Source organism: Eucyclogobius newberryi, unplaced genomic scaffold (genome assembly GCF_026437365.1).
Source record: "Eucyclogobius newberryi isolate DKJ021-1_F unplaced genomic scaffold, fEucNew1.0.hap1 SCAF_5, whole genome shotgun sequence".
Lineage (NCBI taxonomy): Eukaryota > Metazoa > Chordata > Actinopteri > Gobiiformes > Gobiidae > Eucyclogobius > Eucyclogobius newberryi.
In genome coordinates, this window is record NW_027316167.1 from 2,276,572 (window position 1) to 2,304,299 (window position 27,728).

General features: G+C 52.4%; 1 protein-coding gene across 1 annotated transcript in view; it reads right to left on the bottom strand.

The window, feature by feature from the left end:
• Window positions 1-27,728, bottom strand: part of prmt3 (protein arginine methyltransferase 3) — a 52,998-nt gene that overhangs the window by 20,817 nt on the left and 4,453 nt on the right. Inside the window, exon 3 of the mRNA XM_072465599.1 lies at window positions 10,030-10,108. Within this exon, the coding sequence (XP_072321700.1) occupies window positions 10,030-10,108 (79 nt within the window). The remainder of the gene's footprint in view (window positions 1-10,029; window positions 10,109-27,728) is intronic.

Below are 27,728 nucleotides of genomic sequence, written 5' to 3' on the forward strand. Positions count from 1 at the left end.
ATTATTATTCAGTAATAATGTTAAATTTTTGCATGACAGGTTTATCTGCACAGAACGTGCATGAGTTGGGGATGACGAGCGCTCCATGTAAAGCTCTGGTTTAGTGCTGCACCTTTGAAGTGAAGACTTAAGTGTGGACCAGTGATGGACCTGATGATGGTACCATGGACCATCACTGAGTCAATCCTCTCCTCCTCCATCACCGTGTGGACCTCCTCCATCACCGTGTGGACCTCCTCCATCACCGTGTGGACCTCCTCCATCACCGTGTGGACCTCCTCCATCACCGTGTGGACCTCCTCCATCACCGTGTGGACCTCCTCCATCACCGTGTGGACCTCCTCCATCACAAACAGACACTACAGTGCATTGTGCCTCTGGTGATCAATAGTGTAAGTGCAGCCTTCATGAGGAGAACAGAAAGAGGAGCGGGAGCTGGAGCTCTGATAAGTGTTTATATGAGCAGAGCCTGGAGCACAACACGAGGAGGAGGAGGAGGAGGAGGAGGAGGAGGAGGAGGAGGAGTTTAACTGAAACGTGTCGCCGCTGGAGCAGAACGAGCCGACGAGGCCAAACATCACAGGTCAGGAGCAGAATGACAGAAACATGGCCCGTTTCCTGCAGCGTTTCATCTTTGAAAGACGTAGCGAGAGACAAACGTGGCGAGAGACAAAGGTGGCGAGAGACAAACGTGGCAAGAGACAAAGGTGGCGAGAGACAAAGGTGGCGAGAGAAAAACGTGGCGAGAGACAAACGTGGCGAGAGACAAAGGTGGTGAGAGACAAACGTGGCAAGAGACAAAGGTGGCGAGAGACAAACGTGGCAAGAGACAAAGGTGGCGAGAGACAAACGTGGCGAGAGACAAACGTGGCAAGAGACAAAGGTGGCGAGAGACAAACGTGGCAAGAGACAAAGGTGGCGAGAGACAAACGTGGCGAGAGACAAAGGTGGCGAGAGACAAACGTGGCGAGAGACAAACGTGGCGAGAGACAAAGGTGGCGAGAGACAAAGGTGGCGAGAGACAAAGGTGGCGAGAGACAAAGGTGGCGAGAGACAAAGGTGGCGAGAGACAAAGGTGGCGAGAGACAAAGGTGGCGAGGGACAAAGGTGGCGAGAGACAAAGGTGGCGAGAGACAAAGGTGGCGAGAGACAAAGGTGGCAAGAGACAAAGGTGGCGAGGGACAAAGGTGGCGAGGGACAAAGGTGGCGAGAGACAAAGGTGGCGAGAGACAAAGGTGGCGAGAGACAAAGGTGGCGAGAGACAAAGGTGGCGAGAGACAAACGTGGCGAGAGACAAACGTGGCGAGAGACAAACGTGGCGAGAGACAAACGTGGCGAGAGATAAACGTGGCGAGAGACAAAGGTGGCGAGAGACAAAGGTGGCGAGAGACAAACGTGGCGAGAGACAAAGGTGGCGAGAGACAAACGTGGCGAGAGACAAACGTGGCAAGAGACAAAGGTGGCGAGAGACAAAGGTGGCGAGAGACAAACGTGGCAAGAGACAAAGGTGGCGAGAGACAAAGGTGGCGAGAGACAAACGTGGCGAGAGACAAACGTGGCAAGAGACAAAGGTGGCGAGAGACAAACGTGGCGAGAGACAAACGTGGCAAGAGACAAAGGTGGCGAGAGACAAAGGTGGCGAGAGACAAACGTGGCGAGAGACAAACGTGGCGAGAGACAAAGGTGGCGAGAGACAAACGTGGCGAGAGACAAAGGTGGCGAGAGACAAACGTGGCGAGAGACAAAGGTGGCGAGAGACAAACGTGGCGAGAGACAAACGTGGCGAGAGACAAAGGTGGCGAGAGACAAACGTGGCAAGAGACAAAGGTGGCGAGAGACAAACGTGGCAAGAGACAAAGGTGGCAAGAGACAAAGGTGGCGAGAGACAAAGGTGGCGAGAGACAAAGGTGGCGAGAGACAAAGGTGGCGAGAGACAAACGTGGCGAGAGATAAACGTGGCGAGAGACAAAGGTGGCGAGAGACAAACGTGGCGAGAGACAAAGGTGGCGAGAGACAAACGTGGCGAGAGACAAACGTGGCGAGAGACAAAGGTGGCGAGAGACAAAGGTGGCGAGAGACAAAGGTGGCGAGAGACAAAGGTGGCGAGAGACAAACGTGGCGAGAGACAAAGGTGGCGAGAGACAAACGTGGCGAGAGACAAAGGTGGCGAGAGACAAACGTGGCAAGAGACAAAGGTGGCGAGAGACAAACGTGGCGAGAGACAAACGTGGCAAGAGACAAAGGTGGCGAGAGACAAACGTGGCGAGAGATAAACGTGGCAAGAGACAAAGGTGGCGAGAGACAAACGTGGCGAGAGACAAAGGTGGCGAGAGACAAACGTGGCGAGAGACAAACGTGGCGAGAGACAAAGGTGGCGAGAGACAAAGGTGGCGAGAGACAAACGTGGCGAGAGACAAACGTGGCGAGAGACAAAGGTGGCGAGAGACAAAGGTGGCGAGAGACAAACGTGGCAAGAGACAAAGGTGGCGAGAGACAAACGTGGCGAGAGACAAACGTGGCAAGAGACAAAGGTGGCGAGAGACAAACGTGGCGAGAGACAAACGTGGCGAGAGACAAAGGTGGCGAGAGACAAACGTGGCGAGAGACAAAGGTGGCGAGAGACAAACGTGGCGAGAGACAAACGTGGCGAGAGACAAAGGTGGCGAGAGACAAACGTGGCGAGAGATAAACGTGGCGAGAGACAAAGGTGGCGAGAGACAAACGTGGCGAGAGACAAAGGTGGCGAGAGACAAAGGTGGCGAGAGACAAAGGTGGCGAGAGATAAACGTGGCGAGAGACAAAGGTGGCGAGAGACAAACGTGGCAAGAGACAAAGGTGGCGAGAGACAAAGGTGGCGAGAGAAAAACGTGGCGAGAGACAAACGTGGCGAGAGACAAAGGTGGCGAGAGACAAACGTGGCAAGAGACAAAGGTGGCGAGAGACAAACGTGGCGAGAGACAAAGGTGGCGAGAGACAAACGTGGCGAGAGACAAACGTGGCAAGAGACAAAGGTGGCGAGAGACAAACGTGGCGAGAGACAAAGGTGGCGAGAGACAAACGTGGCGAGAGACAAACGTGGCGAGAGATAAACGTGGCAAGAGACAAAGGTGGCGAGAGACAAACGTGGCGAGAGACAAAGGTGGCGAGAGACAAACGTGGCAAGAGACAAAGGTGGCGAGAGACAAACGTGGCGAGAGACAAAGGTGGCGAGAGACAAACGTGGCAAGAGACAAAGGTGGCGAGAGACAAACGTGGCGAGAGACAAACGTGGCGAGAGACAAACGTGGCAAGAGACAAAGGTGGCGAGAGACAAACGTGGCGAGAGACAAACGTGGCGAGAGACAAAGGTGGCGAGGGACAAAGGTGGCGAGAGACAAAGGTGGCGAGAGACAAACGTGGCAAGAGACAAACGTGGCGAGAGACAAACGTGGCGAGGGACAAACGTGGCGAGAGACAAAGGTGGCGAGAGACAAAGGTGGCGAGAGACAAAGGTGGCGAGAGACAAACGTGGCGAGAGACAAAGGTGGCGAGGGACAAAGGTGGCGAGAGACAAAGATGGCGAGAGACAAAGGTGGCGAGAGACAAAGGTGGCGAGAGACAAAGGTGGCGAGAGACAAACGTGGCGAGGGACAAACGTGGCGAGAGACAAAGGTGGCGAGAGACAACGGTGGCGAGAGACAACGGTGGCGAGAGACAAACGTGGCGAGAGACAAACGTGGCGAGAGAAACGTGGCGAGGGACAAACGTGGCGAGAGACAAACGTGGCAAGGGACAAAGGTGGCGAGAGACAAACGTGGCGAGAGACAAACGTGGCGAGGGACAAACGTGGCGAGGGACAAACGTGGCGAGAGACAAACGTGGCGAGAGACAAACGTGGCGAGAGACAAACGTGGCGAGAGATAAACGTGGCGAGAGACAAACGTGGCGAGAGACAAAGGTGGCGAGAGACAAACGTGGCGAGAGACAAACGTGGCGAGAGACAAAGGTGGCGAGAGACAAAGGTGGCGAGAGACAAACGTGGCGAGAGATAAACGTGGCGAGAGACAAACGTGGCGAGAGACAAAGGTGGCGAGGGACAAAGGTGGCGAGAGACAAAGGTGGCGAGAGACAAACGTGGCGAGAGACAAACGTGGCGAGAGACAAACGTGACGAGGGACAAACGTGGCGAGAGACAAAGGTGGCGAGAGACAAAGGTGGCGAGAGACAAAGGTGGCGAGAGACAAAGGTGGCGAGAGACAAAGGTGGCGAGGGACAAAGGTGGCGAGGGACAAAGGTGGCGAGAGACAAAGGTGGCGAGAGACAAAGGTGGCAAGAGACAAACGTGGCGAGAGACAAAGGTGGCGAGAGACAAACGTGGCGAGAGACAAAGGTGGCGAGAGACAAACGTGGCAAGAGACAAAGGTGGCGAGAGACAAACGTGGCGAGAGACAAAGGTGGCGAGAGACAAACGTGGCGAGAGACAAAGGTGGCGAGAGACAAACGTGGCAAGAGACAAAGGTGGCGAGAGATAAACGTGGCAAGAGACAAAGTTGGCGAGAGACAAACGTGGCGAGAGACAAAGGTGGCGAGAGACAAACGTGGCAAGAGACAAAGGTGGCGAGAGACAAACGTGGCGAGAGACAAAGGTGGCGAGAGACAAACGTGGCAAGAGACAAAGGTGGCGAGAGACAAACGTGGCGAGAGACAAACGTGGCGAGAGACAAAGGTGGCGAGGGACAAAGGTGGCGAGAGACAAAGGTGGCGAGAGACAAACGTGGCAAGAGACAAACGTGGCAAGAGACAAACGTGGCGAGAGACAAACGTGGCGAGGGACAAACGTGGCGAGAGACAAAGGTGGCGAGAGACAAAGGTGGCGAGAGACAAAGGTGGCGAGAGACAAACGTGGCGAGAGACAAAGGTGGCGAGGGACAAAGGTGGCGAGAGACAAAGATGGCGAGAGACAAAGGTGGCGAGAGACAAAGGTGGCGAGAGACAAAGGTGGCGAGAGACAAGCGTGGCGAGGGACAAACGTGGCGAGAGACAAAGGTGGCGAGAGACAACGGTGGCGAGAGACAATGGTGGCGAGAGACAAACGTGGCGAGAGACAAACGTGGCGAGAGAAACGTGGCGAGGGACAAACGTGGCGAGAGACAAACGTGGCAAGGGACAAAGGTGGCGAGAGACAAACGTGGCGAGAGACAAAGGTGGCGAGAGATAAACGTGGCGAGAGACAAACGTGGCGAGAGACAAAGGTGGCGAGGGACAAAGGTGGCGAGAGACAAAGGTGGCGAGAGACAAACGTGGCGAGAGACAAACGTGGCGAGAGACAAACGTGACGAGGGACAAACGTGACGAGGGACAAACGTGGCGAGAGACAAAGGTGGCGAGAGACAAAGGTGGCGAGAGACAAAGGTGGCGAGAGACAAAGGTGGCGAGGGACAAAGGTGGCGAGAGACAAAGGTGGCGAGAGACAAAGGTGGCGAGAGACAAAGGTGGCGAGAGACAAAGGTGGCGAGGGACAAAGGTGGCGAGGGACAAAGGTGGCGAGAGACAAAGGTGGCGAGAGACAAAGGTGGCGAGAGACAAAGGTGGCGAGGGACAAAGGTGGCGAGAGACAAAGGTGGCGAGAGACAAAGGTGGCGAGAGACAAAGGTGGCGAGAGACAAACGTGGCAAGAGACAAACGTGGCGAGAGACAAACGTGGCGAGAGACAAACGTGGCGAGAGACAAAGGTGGCGAGAGACAAAGGTGGCGAGAGACAAACGTGGCGAGAGACAAACGTGGCGAGAGACAAACGTGGCAAGAGACAAACGTGGCGAGAGACAAAGGTGGCGAGAGACAAAGGTGGCGAGAGACAAAGGTGGCGAGAGACAAAGGTGGCGAGAGACAAAGGTGGCGAGGGACAAAGGTGGCGAGGGACAAAGGTGGCGAGAGACAAAGGTGGCGAGAGACAAAGGTGGCGAGAGACAAACGTGGCGAGAGACAAAGGTGGCGAGAGACAAACGTGGCGAGAGACAAAGGTGGCGAGAGACAAACGTGGCAAGAGACAAAGGTGGCGAGAGACAAACGTGGCGAGAGACAAAGGTGGCGAGAGACAAACGTGGCGAGAGACAAAGGTGGCGAGAGACAAACGTGGCAAGAGACAAAGGTGGCGAGAGATAAACGTGGCAAGAGACAAAGGTGGCGAGAGACAAACGTGGCGAGAGACAAAGGTGGCGAGAGACAAACGTGGCAAGACACAAAGGTGGCGAGAGACAAACGTGGCGAGAGACAAAGGTGGCGAGAGACAAACGTGGCAAGAGACAAAGGTGGCGAGAGACAAACGTGGCGAGAGACAAACGTGGCGAGAGACAAACGTGGCGAGAGACAAACGTGGCGAGAGACAAACGTGGCGCGAGACAAACGTGGCAAGAGACAAAGGTGGCAAGAGACAAAGGTGGCGAGAGATAAACGTGGCGAGAGACAAACGTGGCGAGAGACAAAGGTGGCGAGGGACAAAGGTGGCGAGAGACAAAGGTGGTGAGAGACAAACGTGGCAAGAGACAAACGTGGCAAGAGACAAACGTGGCGAGAGACAAACGTGGCGAGGGACAAACGTGGCGAGAGACAAAGGTGGCGAGAGACAAAGGTGGCGAGAGACAAAGGTGGCGAGAGACAAACGTGGCGAGAGACAAAGGTGGCGAGGGACAAAGGTGGCGAGAGACAAAGATGGCGAGAGACAAAGGTGGCGAGAGACAAAGGTGGCGAGAGACAAAGGTGGCGAGAGACAAGCTTGGCGAGGGACAAACGTGGCGAGAGACAAAGGTGGCGAGAGACAACGGTGGCGAGAGACAAAGGTGGCGAGAGACAAACGTGGCAAGAGACAAAGGTGGCGAGAGACAAACGTGGCGAGAGACAAACGTGGCGAGAGACAAACGTGGCAAGAGACAAAGGTGGCAAGAGACAAAGGTGGCGAGAGATAAACGTGGCGAGAGACAAACGTGGCGAGAGACAAAGGTGGCGAGGGACAAAGGTGGCGAGAGACAAAGGTGGCGAGAGACAAACGTGGCGAGAGACAAACGTGGCGAGAGACAAACGTGGCGAGGGACAAACGTGGCGAGAGACAAAGGTGGCGAGAGACAAAGGTGGCGAGAGACAAAGGTGGCGAGAGACAAACGTGGCGAGAGACAAAGGTGGCGAGGGACAAAGGTGGCGAGAGACAAAGGTGGCGAGAGACAAAGGTGGCGAGAGACAAAGGTGGCGAGAGACAAAGGTGGCGAGAGACAAGCGTGGCGAGGGACAAACGTGGCGAGAGACAAAGGTGGCGAGAGACAACGGTGGCGAGAGACAACGGTGGCGAGAGACAAACGTGGCGAGAGACAAACGTGGCGAGAGAAACGTGGCGAGGGACAAACGTGGCGAGAGACAAACGTGGCAAGGGACAAAGGTGGCGAGAGACAAACGTGGCGAGAGACAAAGGTGGCGAGAGATAAACGTGGCGAGAGACAAACGTGGCGAGAGACAAAGGTGGCGAGGGACAAAGGTGGCGAGAGACAAAGGTGGCGAGAGACAAACGTGGCGAGAGACAAACGTGGCGAGAGACAAACGTGACGAGGGACAAACGTGGCGAGAGACAAAGGTGGCGAGAGACAAAGGTGGCGAGAGACAAAGGTGGCGAGAGACAAAGGTGGCGAGAGACAAAGGTGGCGAGGGACAAAGGTGGCGAGAGACAAAGGTGGCGAGAGACAAAGGTGGCGAGAGACAAAGGTGGCGAGGGACAAAGGTGGCGAGGGACAAAGGTGGCGAGAGACAAAGGTGGCGAGAGACAAAGGTGGCGAGAGACAAAGGTGGCGAGGGACAAAGGTGGCGAGAGACAAAGGTGGCGAGAGACAAAGGTGGCGAGAGACAAAGGTGGCGAGAGACAAACGTGGCGAGAGACAAACGTGGCGAGAGACAAACGTGGCGAGAGACAAACGTGGCGAGAGACAAAGGTGGCGAGAGACAAAGGTGGCGAGAGACAAACGTGGCGAGAGACAAACGTGGCGAGAGACAAACGTGGCGAGAGACAAACGTGGCGAGAGACAAAGGTGGCGAGAGACAAAGGTGGCGAGAGACAAAGGTGGCGAGAGACAAACGTGGCAAGAGACAAAGGTGGCGAGAGACAAACGTGGCGAGAGACAAAGGTGGCGAGAGACAAACGTGGCGAGAGACAAAGGTGGCGAGAGACAAACGTGGCGAGAGACAAAGGTGGCGAGAGATAAACGTGGCAAGAGACAAAGGTGGCGAGAGACAAACGTGGCGAGAGACAAAGGTGGCGAGAGACAAACGTGGCAAGAGACAAAGGTGGCGAGAGACAAACATGGCGAGAGACAAAGGTGGCGAGAGACAAACGTGGCAAGAGACAAAGGTGGCGAGAGACAAACGTGGCGAGAGACAAACGTGGCGAGAGACAAACGTGGCAAGAGACAAAGGTGGCAAGAGACAAAGGTGGCGAGAGATAAACGTGGCGAGAGACAAACGTGGCGAGAGACAAAGGTGGCGAGGGACAAAGGTGGCGAGAGACAAAGGTGGCGAGAGACAAACGTGGCAAGAGACAAACGTGGCGAGAGACAAACGTGGCGAGGGACAAACGTGGCGAGAGACAAAGGTGGCGAGAGACAAAGGTGGCGAGAGACAAAGGTGGCGAGAGACAAACGTGGCGAGAGACAAAGGTGGCGAGGGACAAAGGTGGCGAGAGACAAAGATGGCGAGAGACAAAGGTGGCGAGAGACAAAGGTGGCGAGAGACAAAGGTGGCGAGAGACAAACGTGGCGAGGGACAAACGTGGCGAGAGACAAAGGTGGCGAGAGACAACGGTGGCGAGAGACAACGGTGGCGAGAGACAAACGTGGCGAGAGACAAACGTGGCGAGAGAAACGTGGCGAGGGACAAACGTGGCAAGGGACAAAGGTGGCGAGAGACAAACGTGGCGAGAGACAAACGTGGCAAGGGACAAAGGTGGCGAGAGACAAACGTGGCGAGAGACAAACGTGGCGAGAGACAAACGTGGCGAGGGACAAACGTGGCGAGGGACAAACGTGGCGAGAGACAAACGTGGCGAGAGACAAACGTGGCGAGAGATAAAGGTGGCGAGAGACAAACGTGGCAAGAGACAAAGGTGGCGAGAGACAAAGGTGGCGAGAGACAAACGTGGCGAGAGACAAAGGTGGCGAGAGACAAACGTGGCGAGAGACAAACGTGGCGAGAGACAAAGGTGGCGAGAGACAAAGGTGGCGAGAGACAAAGGTGGCGAGAGACAAAGGTGGCGAGAGACAAACGTGGCGAGAGACAAAGGTGGCGAGAGACAAAGGTGGCGAGAGACAAAGGTGGCGAGAGACAAAGGTGGCGAGGGACAAAGGTGGCGAGAGACAAAGGTGGCGAGAGACAAAGGTGGCGAGAGACAAAGGTGGCGAGAGACAAAGGTGGCGAGGGACAAAGGTGGCGAGAGACAAAGGTGGCGAGAGACAAAGGTGGCGAGAGACAAACGTGGCGAGAGACAAACGTGGCGAGAGACAAACGTGGCGAGAGACAAAGGTGGCGAGAGACAAAGGTGGCGAGAGACAAAGGTGGCGAGAGACAAACGTGGCGAGAGACAAACGTGGCGAGAGACAAAGGTGGCGGTTGGACATGTTCCTCTGCTGTAAACCTGTGACTGAAGCTTCCAGAGAGAATATTTATGACTAAAGTGAGTTATTGATGATTGTTTTGGACATTTTAATTTAATAATGAATTCAAACGATGGACGGGACAGAGCAGCAGCCTCTGCTGATCAACCGAAGGACAACGTTAACGATACACTTTTAATTAGTATTGATTTGTCATTAGTTCTCGTCTCATTCAAATCTCATTTCCACAACGTCAAACATGATTAATATGAACAATTAGTCTTTTTAGAAGGTATTTATAACCTGAGCAAAGGTAAAAGAACATGTTCCACACAGACACAGGCAGAACATGCAAACTCCCCTCAAAAGCCTCCCACAGTCTGAACCAGGAACCAGGAACCACAAACACCAATGTCGAATGTCCTACCTGAGCCTCCGTCCGCCAGGTACAGATCTCGAGCGTAAAGCACAGAATCCAACATCGACTCGAACAGGAGGAAGTAACCCTGGAAACACACGGGAGACGTGTTTAAGACGTTCACGTGTTTAAGACGTTCACGTGTTTAAGACGTTCACGTGTTTAAGACGTTCACGTGTTTAAGACGTTCACGTGTTTAAGACGCTCACGTGTTTAAGACGTTCACGTGTTTAAGACGCTCACGTGTTTAAGACGTTCACGTGTTTAAGACGTTCACGTGTTTAAGACGTTCACGTGTTTAAGACGCTCACGTGTTTAAGACGTTCACGTGTTTAAGACGCTCACGTGTTTAAGACGTTCACGTGTTTAAGACGTTCACGTGTTTAAGACGTTCACGTGTTTAAGACGTTCACGTGTTTAAGACATTCACGTGTTTAAGACGTTCACGTGTTTAAGACGTTCACGTGTTCAAGACGTTCACGTGTTCAAGACGTTCACATGTTCAAGACGTTCACATGTTTAAGACGTTCACATGTTTAAGACGTTCACGTGTTTAAGACGTTCACGTGTTTAAGACGTTCACGTGTTTAAGACGCTCACGTGTTTAAGACGCTCACGTGTTTAAGACGTTCACGTGTTTAAGACGCTCACGTGTTTAAGACGTTCACGTGTTTAAGACGTTCACGTGTTTAAGACGTTCACGTGTTTAAGACGTTCACGTGTTTAAGACATTCACGTGTTTAAGACGTTCACGTGTTTAAGACGTTCACGTGTTCAAGACGTTCACGTGTTCAAGACGTTCACATGTTCAAGACGTTCACATGTTTAAGACGTTCACATGTTTAAGACGTTCACGTGTTTAAGACGTTCACGTGTTTAAGACATTCACGTGTTGAAGACGTTCACATGTTCAAGACATTCACGTGTTCAAGACGTTCATGTGTTTAAGACGTTCACGTGTTTAGGATGTTCACGTTCACGTGTTTAAGACGTTCACGTGTTTAGGACGTTCACGTGTTTAGGACGTTCACGTGTTTAAGACGTTCACGTGTTTAAGACGTTCACGTGTTTAGGACGTTCACGTGTTTAAGACGTTCACGTGTTTAGGACGTTCACGTGTTTAAGACATTCACGTGTTTAGGACGTTCACGTGTTTAGGACGTTCACGTGTTTAGGACGTTCACATGTTTAGGACGTTCGGCTGTTGCCAGAAGAAGACAGGTTTTATGGACTTGTAGGAGGCGGGTTATTGAAAGAAAACAGTCTTTGAGGATGAAAGGACATAAGGCAGCAGTGCAGAAGGGGACGGGAGGACGTTTGGGCGTGGTCGTTTGGTGAAGGATAACTGCGACGTCCAGGGCTCGTTTCTCCTGGACAAGGACGGAGCGGCGCCATGCTCCAAGAGGAGGAGGAGGAGGAGGAGGAAGAGGAGGAAGAGGAGGAGGAAAAGGAGGAGGAGGAGGAAGAGGAGGAGGAAAAGGAGGAGGAGGAGGAAGAGGAGGAGGAGGAGGAAAAGGAGGAGGAGGTGGAAGAGGAGGAGGAGGAGGAGGAGGAAGAGGAGGAAGAGGAGGAGTACTTTACCAACAAACAACAGATGAATAAGGTGAAATGAAGTAGATCTCAAAACGATGAGAACGACAAGAGTTCATTCATCTGGAAGTGAAAGATGAACTTTAAACCTGACGCGTTTAAGCAAATATAATACTGATACTAAAGTATACTGTACAACCTGTTATATACACATGTACTTTATACAGTACAACCTGTTATATACGCGTATACTTTATACTGTACAACCTGTTATATACACATGTACTTTATACAGTACAACCTGTTATATACACATGTACTTTATACAGTACAACCTGTTATATACGCGTATACTTTATACAGTACAACCTGTTATATACGCGTATACTTTATACAGTACAACCTGTTATATACGCGTATACTTTATACAGTACAACCTGTTATATACGCGTATACTTTATACAGTACAACCTGTTATATACGCGTATACTTTATACAGTACAACCTGTTATATACGCGTATACTTTATACTGTACAACCTGTTATATACACATGTACTTTATACAGTACAACCTGTTATATACACATGTACTTTATACAGTACAACCTGTTATATACGCGTATACTTTATACTGTACAACCTGTTATATACACATGTACTTTGTACTGTACAACCTGTTATATACACATGCACTTTATACAGTACAACCTGTTATATACACATGCACTTTATACAGTACAACCTGTTATATACACATGTACTTTATACAGTACAACCTGTTATATACACATGTACTTTATACAGTACAACCTGTTATATACACATGTACTTTATACAGTACAACCTGTTATATACACATGTACTTTATACAGTACAACCTGTTATATACGCGTATACTTTATACAGTACAACCTGTTATATACGCGTATACTTTATACTGTACAACCTGTTATATACACATGTACTTTGTACTGTACAACCTGTTATATACACATGCACTTTATACAGTACAACCTGTTATATACGCGTATACTTTATACAGTACAACCTGTTATATACACATGTACTTTATACAGTACAACCTGTTATATACACATGTACTTTATACAGTACAACCTGTTATATACGCGTATACTTTATACAGTACAACCTGTTATATACGCGTATACTTTATACAGTACAACCTGTTATATACACATGTACTTTATACAGTACAACCTGTTATATACACATGTACTTTATACAGTACAACCTGTTATATACACATGTACTTTATACAGTACAACCTGTTATATACACATGTACTTTATACAGTACAACCTGTTATATACGCTTATACTTTATACAGTACAACCTGTTATATACGCGTATACTTTATACAGTACAACCTGTTATATACACATGTACTTTATACAGTACAACCTGTTATATACACATGTACTTTATACAGTACAACCTGTTATATACGCGTATACTTTATACAGTACAACCTGTTATATACGCGTATACTTTATACAGTACAACCTGTTATATACGCGTATACTTTATACAGTACAACCTGTTATATACGCGTATACTTTATACAGTACAACCTGTTATATACGCGTATACTTTATACAGTACAACCTGTTATATACGCGTATACTTTATACAGTACAACCATATTTTTGTCATGGGCTGTTTCCTGCTGCCAAAAGTACACTACAAAAGTATCCAGCAGTTGCATTTCCCTGTGAATAAAGACCTTTGACCTGGAGTTATAAAATAATTGGAGCATGTGACCAGAGCATGTGACCAGAGCATGTGACCAGAGCATGTGACCAGAGCATGTGACCAGAGCATGTGACCAGAGCATGTGACCAGAGCATGTGACCAGAGCATGTATGTGAGGACCTGCTCTGACACTGTCCCACTTCACATGAATATTTCCTTTGATCAGATCAAATCTGACATATTTATGTTTGTGTTCAAAACTCTGTTCAAAGGCCACGCCCCTCTTATGTTGGCCCCTGTGTGAGGAAGAGTCAAGGCCACGCCCCTCTTATGTCGGCCCCTGTGTGAGGAAGAGTCAAGGCCACGCCCCTCTTATGTCGGCCCCTGTGTGAGGAAGAGTCAAGGCCACGCCCCTCTTATGTCGGCCCCTGTGTGAGGAAGAGTCAAGGCCACGCCCCTCTTATGTCGGCCCCTGTGTGAGGAAGAGTCAAGGCCACGCCCCTCTTATGTCGGCCCCTGTGTGAGGAAGAGTCAAGGCCACGCCCCTCTTATGTCGGCCCCTGTGTGAGGAAGAGTCAAGGCCACGCCCCTCTTATGTCGGCCCCTGTGTGAGGAAGAGTCAAGGCCACGCCCCTCTTATGTCGGCCCCTGTGTGAGGAAGAGTCAAGGCCACGCCCCTCTTATGTCGGCCCCTGTGTGAGGAAGAGTCAAGGCCACGCCCCTCTTATGTCGGCCCCTGTGTGAGGAAGAGTCAAGGCCACGCCCCTCTTATGTCGGCCCCTGTGTGAGGAAGAGTCAAGGCCACGCCCCTCTTATGTCGGCCCCTGTGTGAGGAAGAGTCAAGGCCACGCCCCTCTTATGTTGGCCCCTGTGTGAGGAAGGGGCCGAGTAGTCTTGGGGTCTGGTTTATCCGGGTCGGCTCGCCGCCGTGACACGCTGTTTGTCACTGGAGTGGTGGATCTTCAGTATATTAGGTCTTAGACGCCGGTTCGGGGCCGGTTCGGGGCCAGGGAGCGATGTGCACGGTCAAGCTTTATTTTCCTAGCTTTTGTTAGAAGTTTTAGATATTTACGGGTCCATGTCTCCATAAAGCTGACCACATGTACATCCCATGTTCTATGGGAGACCATAGGTTACTACGACGACGACTGTGCAGGTCGTACACTTCACACCTTCAGTCAGGGCACGTACCTGATTGGCTCGCAGGGCACAGATGTCCTACTATTGACAAATAAATCCAACAGGTTAGACCACAGAGACACGACCGAGCGAGACATCGTCTCCAAAGTCTGACATCGGAAAGACTTTGAGGAAATGTGTCACATTAGGTTTGGACATTTCAGGTTTGTTTTGTCCCATCAACAACGCAAACAACAGAGGGGACCAGGCACAGCCCTGTCTCACTCCTCTGTCCAGAGTCAGTGAGTCCGTCATGTGACCATTGACTTTCATTCTTGATGTTGGACCATCGTAAAGAGCCTCAATATATATTATTATTAAATTATCTATTTAAATGTGTTTATCACTTTAAATAAGTCCAGACTTATTCTTCCAACTTTGTTTAGTTGTGTGTGTGTCTCATTGTGTGTAAAGATGGTCTTATGTCCTCTTGTGTGTGTCTCATTGTGTGTAAAGATGGTCTTATGTCCTCTTGTGTGTGTCTCATTGTGTGTAAAGATGGTCTTATGTCCTCTTGTGTGTGTCTCATTGTGTGTAAAGATGGTCTTATGTCCTCTTGTGTGTGTCTCATTGTGTGTAAAGATGGTCTTATGTCCTCTTGTGTGTGTCTCATTGTGTGTAAAGATGGTCTTATGTCCTCTTGTGTGTGTCTCATTGTGTGTAAAGATGGTCTTATGTCCTCTTGTGTGTGTCTCATTGTGTGTAAAGATGGTCTTATGTCGTCTTGTGTGTGTCTCATTGTGTGTAAAGATGGTCTTATGTCCTCTTGTGTGTGTCTCATTGTGTGTAAAGATGGTCTTATGTCCTCTTGTGTGTGTCTCATTGTGTGTAAAGATGGTCTTATGTCCTCTTGTGTGTGTCTCATTGTGTGTAAAGATGGTCTTATGTCCTCTTGTGTGTGTCTCATTGTGTGTAAAGATGGTCTTATGTCGTCTTGTGTGTGTCTCATTGTGTGTAAAGATGGTCTTATGTCCTCTTGTGTGTGTCTCATTGTGTGTAAAGATGGTCTTATGTCGTCTTGTGTGTCTCATTGTGTGTAAAGATGGTCTTATATCGTCTTGTGTGTGTCTCATTGTGTGTAAAGATGGTCTTATGTCCTCTTGTGTGTGTCTCATTGTGTGTAAAGATGGTCTTATGTCCTCTTGTGTGTGTCTCATTGTGTGTAAAGATGGTCTTATGTCCTCTTGTGTGTGTCTCATTGTGTGTAACGATGGTCTTATGTCGTCTTGTGTGTGTCTCATTGTGTGTAAAGATGGTCTTATGTCCTCTTGTGTGTGTCTCATTGTGTGTAAAGATGGTCTTATGTCTCTTGTGTGTGTCTCATTGTGGATTTGTTCCGTTCTTTTGGACATAATTGAGGTGAATAAACGATAGTCCAACATTTTCTGTTCTCGTCTCCTCCTCTGCTCCTCCTCGTCTCCTTCTCTTCTCCTTCTCGTCTCCTCCTCTGCTTCTCCTCTGCTCCTCTTTGTCTCTGCTCCTACTCGTCTCCTCCTCGTCTCCTTCTCTGCTCCTCCTCAGCTCCTTCTAGTCTCCTCCTCTGCTCCTTCTCGTCTCCTCCCCTGCTCCTCCTCTGCTCCTTCTCGTGTCCTCTGCTCCTCCCCTGCTCCTTCTCGTCTCCTTCTCGTCTCCTCCTCTGCTCCTTCTCGTCTCCTCTGCTCCTCCTCGTCTCCTTCTCGTCTCCTCCTCAGCTCCTCTGCTCCTTCTCATCTCCTCCCCTGCTCCTTCTAGTCTCCTCCTCTGCTCCTTCTCGTGTCCTCTGCTCCTCCCCTGCTCCTTCTCGTCTCCTCCTCTGCTCCTTCTCGTCTCCTCTGCTCCTGCTCGTCTCCTTCTCGTCTCCTTCTCGTCTCCTTCTCGTCTCCTTCTCAGCTCCTCCTCAGCTCCTCTGCTCCAATTCGTCTCACCTGCTCCTTCTCGTCTCCTCCTCTGCTCCTTCTCGTCTCCTCCCCTGCTCCTTCTCGTCTCCTTCTCGTCTTCTCCTCAGCTCCTCTGCTCCACCTCGTCTCCTCCCATTCTCGTCTCCTCCTCTGCTTCTCCTCTGCTCCTCTTCGTCTCTGCTCCTTCTCGTCTCCTCCCCTGCTCCTTCTCGTCTCCTCCTCTGCTTCTCCTCTGCTCCTCTTTGTCTCTGCTCCTTCTCGTCTCCTCCCCTGCTCCTTCTAGTCTCCTCCTTTGCCCCCTCACGTGTCCTCTGCTCCTCCCCTGCTCCTTCTCGTCTCCTTCTCGTCTCCTCCTCTGCTCCTTCTCGTCTCCTCTGCTCCACCTCGTCTCCTCCACTGCTCCTTCTCGTCTCCTCCTCTGCTCCTTCTCGTTTCCTCCTCATCTCCTTCTCTGCTCCTCCTCAGCTCCTTCTAGTCTCCTCCTCTGCTCCTTCTCGTCTCCTCTGCTCCTTCCCCTGCTCCTTCTCATCTCCTTCTCGTCTCCTCCTCTGCTCCTTCTCGTCTCCTCTGCTCCTCCCCTGCTCCTCCTCGTCTCCTTCTCGTCTCCTCCTCTGCTCCTTCTCGTCTCCTCCCCTGCTCCTTCTCGTCTCCTCCCCTGCTCCTTCTCGTCTCCTCCTCTGCTTCTCCTCTGCTCCTCTTCGTCCCTTCTCCACCTCGTCTCCTCCCCTGCTCCTTCTCGTCTCCTCCCCTGCTCCTTCTCGTCTCCTCCCCTGCTTCTCCCCTGCTCCTTCTAGTCTCCTCCTCTGCTCCTTCTCGTCTCCTCTGCTCCTCCCCTGCTCCTCCTCGTCTCCTTCTCGTCTCCTCTTCTGCTCCTTCTCGTCTCCTCCCCTGCTCCTTCTCGTCTCCTCCTCAGCTCCTCTGCTCCACCTCGTCTCCTCCTCTGCTTCTCCTCTGCTCCTCTTCGTCTCTGCTCCTTCTCGTCTCCTCCCCTGCTCCTTCTCGTCTCCTCCTCGTCTCTTTCTCTGCTCCTCCTCAGCTCCTTCTAGTCTTCTCCTCTGCTCCTTCTCGTCTCCTCTGCTCCTCCTCTGCTCCTTCTCATCTCCTCTGCTCCTCCCCTGCTCCTCCTCGTCTCCTTCTCGTCTCCTCCTCTGCTCCTTCTCGTCTCCTCCTCTGCTCCTTCTCGTCTCCTCCCCTGCTCCTTCTCGTCTCCTCCCCTGCTCCTTCTCATCTCCTTCTCGTCTCCTCCTCAGCTCCTCTGCTCCTTCTCGTCTCCTCCCCTGCTCCTTCTCGTCTCCTCCCCTGCTCCTTCTCGTCTCCTCCTCTGCTTCTCCTCTGCTCCTCTTCGTCCCTTCTCCACCTCGTCTCCTCCCCTGCTCCTTCTCGTCTCCTCCCCTGCTCCTTCTCGTCTCCTCCCCTGCTCCTTCTCGTCTCCTCCTCTGCTTCTCCTCTGCTCCTCTTCGTCCCTTCTCCACCTCGTCTCCTCCCCTGCTCCTTCTCGTCTCCTCCTCTGCTCCTTCTCGTGTCCTCTGCTCCTCCCCTGCTCCTTCTCGTCTCCTTCTCGTCTCCTCCTCTGCTCCTTCTCGTCTCCTCTGCTCCTCCTCGTCTCCTTCTCGTCTCCTCCTCAGCTCCTCTGCTCCTTCTCATCTCCTCCCCTGCTCCTTCTAGTCTCCTCCTCTGCTCCTTCTCGTGTCCTCTGCTCCTCCCCTGCTCCTTCTCGTCTCCTCCTCTGCTCCTTCTCGTCTCCTCTGCTCCTGCTCGTCTCCTTCTCGTCTCCTTCTCGTCTCCTTCTCGTCTCCTTCTCAGCTCCTCCTCAGCTCCTCTGCTCCAATTCGTCTCACCTGCTCCTTCTCGTCTCCTCCTCTGCTCCTTCTCGTCTCCTTCTCGTCTCCTTCTCGTCTTCTCCTCAGCTCCTCTGCTCCACCTCGTCTCCTCCCATTCTCGTCTCCTCCTCTGCTTCTCCTCTGCTCCTCTTCGTCTCTGCTCCTTCTCGTCTCCTCCCCTGCTCCTTCTCGTCTCCTCCTCTGCTTCTCCTCTGCTCCTCTTTGTCTCTGCTCCTTCTCGTCTCCTCCCCTGCTCCTTCTAGTCTCCTCCTTTGCCCCCTCACGTGTCCTCTGCTCCTCCCCTGCTCCTTCTCGTCTCCTTCTCGTCTCCTCCTCTGCTCCTTCTCGTCTCCTCTGCTCCACCTCGTCTCCTCCACTGCTCCTTCTCGTCTCCTCCTCTGCTCCTTCTCGTTTCCTCCTCATCTCCTTCTCTGCTCCTCCTCAGCTCCTTCTAGTCTCCTCCTCTGCTCCTTCTCGTCTCCTCTGCTCCTTCCCCTGCTCCTTCTCATCTCCTTCTCGTCTCCTCCTCTGCTCCTTCTCGTCTCCTCTGCTCCTCCCCTGCTCCTCCTCGTCTCCTTCTCGTCTCCTCCTCTGCTCCTTCTCGTCTCCTCCCCTGCTCCTTCTCGTCTCCTCCCCTGCTCCTTCTCGTCTCCTCCTCTGCTTCTCCTCTGCTCCTCTTCGTCCCTTCTCCACCTCGTCTCCTCCCCTGCTCCTTCTCGTCTCCTCCCCTGCTCCTTCTCGTCTCCTCCCCTGCTCCTTCTCGTCTCCTCCTCTGCTTCTCCCCTGCTCCTTCTAGTCTCCTCCTCTGCTCCTTCTCGTCTCCTCTGCTCCTCCTCGTCTCCTTCTCGTCTCCTCTTCTGCTCCTTCTCGTCTCCTCCCCTGCTCCTTCTCGTCTCCTCCTCAGCTCCTCTGCTCCACCTCGTCTCCTCCTCTGCTTCTCCTCTGCTCCTCTTCGTCTCTGCTCCTTCTCGTCTCCTCCCCTGCTCCTTCTCGTCTCCTCCTCGTCTCTTTCTCTGCTCCTCCTCAGCTCCTTCTAGTCTTCTCCTCTGCTCCTTCTCGTCTCCTCTGCTCCTCCTCTGCTCCTTCTCATCTCCTCTGCTCCTCCCCTGCTCCTCCTCGTCTCCTTCTCGTCTCCTCCTCTGCTCCTTCTCGTCTCCTCCTCTGCTCCTTCTCGTCTCCTCCCCTGCTCCTTCTCGTCTCCTCCCCTGCTCCTTCTCATCTCCTTCTCGTCTCCTCCTCAGCTCCTCTGCTCCACCTCGTCTCCTCCCCTGCTGCTTCTCGTCTCCTCCTCTGCTTCTCCTCTGCTCCTCTTCGTCTCTGCCCCTCCTCGGCTCCTCCTCGTCTCCTTCTGTGCTCCTCCTCAGCTCCTTCTAGTCTCCTCCTCAGCTCCTTCTCGTCTCCTCTGTTCCTCCCCTGCTCCTTCTCGTCTCCTCGTCTCCTCCTCTGCTCCTTCTCGTCTCCTCCTCTGCTCCTTCTCGTCTCCTCCTCTGCTCCTTCTCGTCTCCTCGTCTCCTCCCCTGCTCCTCCTCGTCTCCTCCTCATCTCCTCCCCTGCTCCTTCTCGTCTCCTTCTCTGCTCATTCTCGTCTCCTCTGCTCCTTCTAGTCTCCTCCTCGTCTCCTCCTCGTCTCCTCCTCTGCTCCTTCTCGTCTCCTCTGCTCCTCCTCGTCTCCTTCTCGTCTCCTCCTCTGCTCCTTCTCGTCTCCTCCCCTGCTCCTTCTCGTCTCCTCCCCTGCTCCTTCTCGTCTCCTGCTTGTCTCCTCCTCTGCTCCTTCTCGTCTCCTCTGCTCCTCCTCGTTTCCTTCTCTGCTCCTCCCCTGCTCCTTCTCGTCTCCTCCTCAGCTCCTTCTCGTCTCCTCCTCTGCTCCTTCTCGTCTCCTCCTCTGCTCCTTCTCGTCTCCTCCTCTGCTCCTTCTCGTCTCCTCTGCTCCTCCTCTGCTCCTTCACAAAGACTTCACTCACAGCTCATGGTTTTGTTCTGTCCAGAGCCGCTTCATCAAACGATAATGAAAAGATAACGACAACTGAACCTGCATTAGCCGCATTAGCATAAAACACATTATCCAAACAACAGAGCATAATTACACCTCCTTCAGCGAGTGACGCATTAGAGAAGAGGAGGAGGAGGTGAAGAGGAGAGGAGGGGGGAGAGGAGGAGGTGAAGAGGGGGAGGAGAGGGGGAGAGGAGGAGGGGGAGGAGAGGAGGAGGGGGAGAGGAGGAGAAGAAGAGGGGGAGGAGAGGGGGAAGTGAAGAGGGGGAGGAGGAGATCAGGAAGGGGTGAGGAGGAGGAGGAGGTAAAGAGGGGGAGGAGGAGGAGGTGAAGAGGGGGAGGAGAGGAGGGGGGAGGAGGAGAGGAGGAAGGGGAGAGGAGGAGGAGAGAGGAGGTGAAGAGGGGGAGGAGAGGGGGAGAGGAGGAGGGGGAGGAGAGGAGGAGGGGGAGAGGAGGAGAAGAAGAGGGGGAGGAGAGGGGGAAGTGAAGAGGGGGAGGAGGAGATCAGGAAGGGGTGAGGAGGAGGGGGAGGTAAAGAGGGGGACGAGGAGGAGGTGAAGAGGGGGAGGAGAGGAGGGGGGAGGAGGAGGAGAGAGGAGGTGAAGAGGGGGAGGAGAGGGGGAGGAGAGGAGGAATTGAAGAGGGGGAGGAGGAGAGGAGGTGAAGAGGGGGAGGAGAGGGGGAGAAGAGGAGAAGAGGGGGAGGAGAGGAGGAGGGGGAGAGGAGGAGAAGAAGAGGGGGAGGAGAGGTGGAAGTGAAGAGGGGGAGGAGGAGATCAGGAAGGGGTGAGGAGGAGGAGGTAAAGAGGGGGAGGAGGAGGAGGAGGAGGAGGAGGTGAAGAGGGGGAGGAGAGGGGGAGGAGAGGGGGAGGGGGAGGACCTCTTTAAAGACACGTCCTGGACCTCTTTAAAGACATGTCCTGGACCTCTTTAAAGACATGTCCTGGACCTCTTTAAAGACATGTCCTGGACCTCTTTAAAGACATGTCCTGGACCTCTTTAAAGACATGTCCTGGATCTGCTCCTCGAGCGGCGCATTCAATTTTCAATTCAATTTATTTTTGTAACGCCCAAAATCACAACAGCGGTTTCCTCAAAGGACGACAATCAGAACAGATTAGACAATGTCCTTAGACACATGTCCCAGTGTCCCGTGTCCTTAGACACATGTCCCAGTGTCCCGTGTCCTTAGACACATGTCCCAGTGTCCCGTGTCCTTAGACACATGTCCCAGTGTCCTGTGGTTCTGTTAGACACATGGTTCTGCTATAGACACATGGTTCTGTTATAGACACATGGTTCTGCTATGGACACATGGTTCTGTTATAGACACATGGTTCTGTTATAGACACATGGTTCTGCTATGGACACATGGTTCTGTTATAGACACATGGTTCTGCTATAGACACATGGTTCTGTTATAGACACATGGTTCTGCTATAGACACATGGTTCTGCTATAGACACATGGTTCTGCTATAGACACATGGTTCTGTTATAGACACATGGTTCTGCTATAGACACATGGTTCTGCTATAGACACATGGTTCTGTTAGACACATGGTTCTGTTATAGACACATGGTTCTGCTATAGACACATGGTTCTGCTATAGACACATGGTTCTGTTATAGACACATGGTTCTGCTATAGACACATGGTTCTGTTAGACACATGGTTCTGCTAGAGACACATGGTTCTGCTATAGACACATGGTTCTGTTAGACACATGGTTCTGTTATAGACACATGGTTCTGCTATAGACACATGGTTCTGCTATAGACACATGGTTCTGCTATTGACACATGGTTCTGTTAGACACATGGTTCTGTTAGACACATGGTTCTGTTATAGACACATGGTTCTGCTATAGACACATGGTTCTGCTATAGACATATGGTTCTGCTATAGACACATGGTTCTGCTATAGACACATGGTTCTGTTAGACACATGGTTCTGTTATAGACACATGGTTCTGTTATAGACACATGGTTCTGCTATAGACACATGGTTCTGCTATAGACACATGGTTCTGCTATAGACACATGGTTCTGCTAGACACATGGTTCTGCTATAGACACATGGTTCTGCTATAGACACATGGTTCTGCTATAGACACATGGTTCTGCTATAGACACATGGTTCTGCTATAGACACATGGTTCTGTTATAGACACATGGTTCTGTTAGACACATGGTTCTGTTAAAGACACATGGTTCTGTTATAGACACATGGTTCTGCTATAGACACATGGTTCTGTTATAGACACATGGTTCTGCTATAGACACATGGTTCTGCTATGGACACATGGTTCTGTTATAGACACATGGTTCTGCTATAGACACATGGTTCTGTTATAGACACATGGTTCTGCTATAGACACATGGTTCTGCTATAGACACATGGTTCTGCTATAGACACATGGTTCTGTTATAGACACATGGTTCTGCTATAGACACATGGTTCTGCTATAGACACATGGTTCTGTTAGACACATGGTTCTGTTATAGACACATGGTTCTGCTATAGACACATGGTTCTGCTATAGACACATGGTTCTGTTATAGACACATGGTTCTGCTATAGACACATGGTTCTGTTAGACACATGGTTCTGCTAGAGACACATGGTTCTGCTATAGACACATGGTTCTGTTAGACACATGGTTCTGTTATAGACACATGGTTCTGCTATAGACACATGGTTCTGCTATAGACACATGGTTCTGCTATTGACACATGGTTCTGTTAGACACATGGTTCTGTTAGACACATGGTTCTGTTATAGACACATGGTTCTGCTATAGACACATGGTTCTGCTATAGACATATGGTTCTGCTATAGACACATGGTTCTGCTATAGACACATGGTTCTGTTAGACACATGGTTCTGTTATAGACACATGGTTCTGTTATAGACACATGGTTCTGCTATAGACACATGGTTCTGCTATAGACACATGGTTCTGCTATAGACACATGGTTCTGCTAGACACATGGTTCTGCTATAGACACATGGTTCTGCTATAGACACATGGTTCTGCTATAGACACATGGTTCTGCTATAGACACATGGTTCTGCTATAGACACATGGTTCTGTTATAGACACATGGTTCTGTTAGACACATGGTTCTGTTAAAGACACATGGTTCTGTTATAGACACATGGTTCTGCTATAGACACATGGTTCTGTTATAGACACATGGTTCTGCTATAGACAATTGGTTCTGCTATGGACACATGGTTCTGTTAGACACATGGTTCTGCTAGAGACACATGGTTCTGCTAGAGACACATGGTTCTGCTATAGACACATGGTTCTGTTAGACACATGGTTCTGTTAGACACATGGTTCTGTTATAGACACATGGTTCTGTTAGACACATGGTTCTGTTAGACACATGGTTCTGTTATAGACACATGGTTCTGCTATAGACACATGGTTCTGCTATAGACACATGGTTCTGTTATAGACACATGGTTCTGTTAGACACATGGTTCTACTATAGACACATGGTTCTGCTATAGACACATGGTTCTGCTAGAGACACATGGTTCTGTTATAGACACATGGTTCTGTTATAGACACATGGTTCTGCTAGAGACACATGGTTCTGCTAGAGACACATGGTTCTGTTATAGACACATGGTTCTGTTATAGACACATGGTTCTGCTAGAGACACATGGTTCTGCTAGAGACACATGGTTCTGCTAGAGACACATGGTTCTGCTATAGACACATGGTTCTGCTATAGACACATGGTTCTGTTAGACACATGGTTCTGTTATAGACACATGGTTCTGTTAGACACATGGTTCTGCTATAGACACATGGTTCTGTTATACACCTGGTTCTGTTAGACACATGGTTCTGTTAGACACATGGTTCTGCTATAGACACATGGTTCTGTTATACACCTGGTTCTGTTAGACACATGGTTCTGTTAGACACATGGTTCTGTTATAGACGCATGGTTCTGTTATGGACACATGGTTCTGCTATAGACACATGGTTCTGCTATAGACACATGGTTCTGTTATAGACACATGGTTCTGTTAGACACATGGTTCAGTTAGACACATGGTTCAGTTAGACACATGGTTCTGTTAGACACATGGTTCAGTTAGACACATGGTTCAGTTAGACACATGGTTCTGTTATACGTCTGTTATGACGTTTGGACGATGAGACGTTTGGAACATGAGACGTTTGGACGATAAGACGTTTGGATCATGAGACGTTTGGACGATGAGACGTTTGGAACATGAGACGTTTGGACGATGAGACGTTTGGAACATGAGACGTTTGGACGATAAGACGTTTGGCCGTGGTGGACTCTTTGCTCTCGTGCTTCTTCAGGACGACTCTGGAGCGTGAAGCGTTTCCCATAATGCCGTGTGTGAAGATGATGAGTGTGCACAAAATGGCCTCGCTTCAGATTCTGAGCGATTCCACGGCGCCGGCAGCTGGTTTCCACGGCGCGTGCTCTTAAAGCAGCACTGCGGTTTGTAGTGACCTGGAGCGCGTCCGGGCGCCGACTCGGGCTGCGCCGCATCTCATTTGGATTCATGTAAACGGTAATGAAACAAAATCTATTACACTCAAGAGGAGATGGGACTATGCTAATGCTGTCACTGGTGCTCATCACAGGCCTGAGGGGGGAGGGGGAGGGAGGGAGGAGAGGAGGAGAGGAGGAGGAGGGGTGAGGAGGAGAGGAGGAGGGGTGAGGAGGAGAGGAGGGGTGAGGAGGAGAGGAGGGGTGAGGAGGAGAGGAGGGACTATGCTAATGCTGTCACTGGTGCTCATCACAGGCCTGAGGGGGGAGGGGGAGGGAGGGAGGAGAGGAGGAGAGGAGGAGGAGGGGTGAGGAGGAGAGGAGGAGGGGTGAGGAGGAGAGGAGGGGTGAGGAGGAGAGGAGGGGTGAGGAGGAGAGGAGGGACTATGCTAATGCTGTCACTGGTGCTCATCACAGGCCTGAGGGGGGAGGGGGAGGGAGGGAGGAGAGGAGGAGAGGAGGAGGAGGGGTGAGGAGGAGAGGAGGAGGGGTGAGGAGGAGAGGAGGGGTGAGGAGGAGAGGAGGGGTGAGGAGGAGAGGAGGGACTATGCTAATGCTGTCACTGGTGCTCATCACAGGCCTGAGGGGGGGAGGGGGAGGGAGGGAGGAGAGGAGGAGAGGAGGAGGAGGGGTGAGGAGGAGAGGAGGGGTGAGGAGGAGAGGAGGGACTATGCTAATGCTGTCACTGGTGCTCATCACAGGCCTGAGGGGGGAGGGGGAGGGAGGGAGGAGAGGAGGAGGAGGGGTGAGGAGGAGAGGAGGAGGGGTGAGGAGGAGAGGAGGGGTGAGGAGGAGAGGAGGGGTGAGGAGGAGAGGAGGGACTATGCTAATGCTGTCACTGGTGCTCATCACAGGCCTGAGGGGGGGAGGGGGAGGGGGGGAGGAGAGGAGGAGAGGAGGAGGAGGGGTGAGGAGGAGAGGAGGGGTGAGGAGGAGAGGAGGGGTGAGGAGGAGAGGAGGGATGAGGAGGAGAGGAGGGACTATGCTAATGCTGTCACTGGTGCTCATCACAGGCCTGAGGGGGGGAGGGGGAGGGGGGGAGGAGAGGAGGAGAGGAGGAGGAGGGGTGAGGAGGAGAGGAGGGGTGAGGAGGAGAGGAGGGATGAGGAGGAGAGGAGGGGTGAGGAGGAGAGGAGGGACTATGCTAATGCTGTCACTGGTGCTCATCACAGGCCTGAGGGGGGGAGGGGGAGGGGGGGAGGAGAGGAGGAGAGGAGGAGGAGGGGTGAGGAGGAGAGGAGGGGTGAGGAGGAGAGGAGGGATGAGGAGGAGAGGAGGGGTGAGGAGGAGAGGAGGGACTATGCTAATGCTGTCACTGGTGCTCATCACAGGCCTGAGGGGGGAGGGGGAGGGAGGGAGGAGAGGAGGAGGAGGGGTGAGGAGGAGAGGAGGAGGGGTGAGGAGGAGAGGAGGGGTGAGGAGGAGAGGAGGGGTGAGGAGGAGAGGAGGGGTGAGGAGGAGAGGAGGGACTATGCTAATGCTGTCACTGGTGCTCATCACAGGCCTGAGGGGGGAGGGGGAGGGAGGGAGGAGAGGAGGAGGAGGGGTGAGGAGGAGAGGAGGGGTGAGGAGGAGAGGAGGGGTGAGGAGGAGAGGAGGGGTGAGGAGGAGAGGAGGGACTATGCTAATGCTGTCACTGGTGCTCATCACAGGCCTGAGGGGGGAGGGGGAGGGAGGGAGGAGAGGAGGAGAGGAGGAGGAGGGGTGAGGAGGAGAGGAGGGGTGAGGAGGAGAGGAGGGGTGAGGAGGAGAGGAGGGATGAGGAGGAGAGGAGGGATGAGGAGGAGAGGAGGGACTATGCTAATGCTGTCACTGGTGCTCATCACAGGCCTGAGGGGGGGAGGGGGAGGGGGGGAGGAGAGGAGGAGAGGAGGAGGAGGGGTGAGGAGGAGAGGAGGGGTGAGGAGGAGAGGAGGGATGAGGAGGAGAGGAGGGGTGAGGAGGAGAGGAGGGACTATGCTAATGCTGTCACTGGTGCTCATCACAGGCCTGAGGGGGGGAGGGGGAGGGGGGGAGGAGAGGAGGAGAGGAGGAGGAGGGGTGAGGAGGAGAGGAGGGGTGAGGAGGAGAGGAGGGATGAGGAGGAGAGGAGGGGTGAGGAGGAGAGGAGGGACTATGCTAATGCTGTCACTGGTGCTCATCACAGGCCTGAGGGGGGAGGGGGAGGGAGGGAGGAGAGGAGGAGGAGGGGTGAGGAGGAGAGGAGGGGTGAGGAGGAGAGGAGGGGTGAGGAGGAGAGGAGGGGTGAGGAGGAGAGGAGGGACTATGCTAATGCTGTCACTGGTGCTCATCACAGGCCTGAGGGGGGAGGGGGAGGGAGGGAGGAGAGGAGGAGAGGAGGAGGAGGGGTGAGGAGGTGAGGAGGGGTGAGGAGGAGAGGAGGGGTGAGGAGGAGAGGAGGGATGAGGAGGAGAGGAGGGATGAGGAGGAGAGGAGGGACTATGCTAATGCTGTCACTGGTGCTCATCACAGGCCTGAGGGGGGAGGGGGAGGGGGGGAGGAGAGGAGGAGAGGAGGAGGAGGGGTGAGGAGGAGAGGAGGGGTGAGGAGGAGAGGAGGGGTGAGGAGGAGAGGAGGGGTGAGGAGGAGAGGAGGGACTATGCTAATGCTGTCACTGGTGCTCATCACAGGCCTGAGGGGGGAGGGGGAGGAGGGGGAGACAGAACATTAGAAAGAGGTGGAGCTGGAGCAGAGGAATATGACTTAAATAGATTGTGTTTCACCTTCAGGACAAAACACTAGTTACATTTGGAAAGTGTTTGGCACAAAGTATTTAGTTTCTGTTTTGTACAACTTTAATGTGACCAAAATCCAGACCAGGAGCAGGAGCAGGAGCAGGAGCAGGAGCAGCAGCAGGAGCAGGAGCAGCAGCAGGAGCAGCAGCAGGAGCAGCAGCAGCAGCAGCAGCAGCAGCAGGAGCAGCAGCAGCAGCAGCAGCAGTGTGAAGCTTCCTCTGAAGCTGCTCCTGGATCAGCTCCAAACGGGTCAGAATGACACACTTGGATCATGTTCTGACCTGAGTCCAGATCTCCTCTGAAGTGAG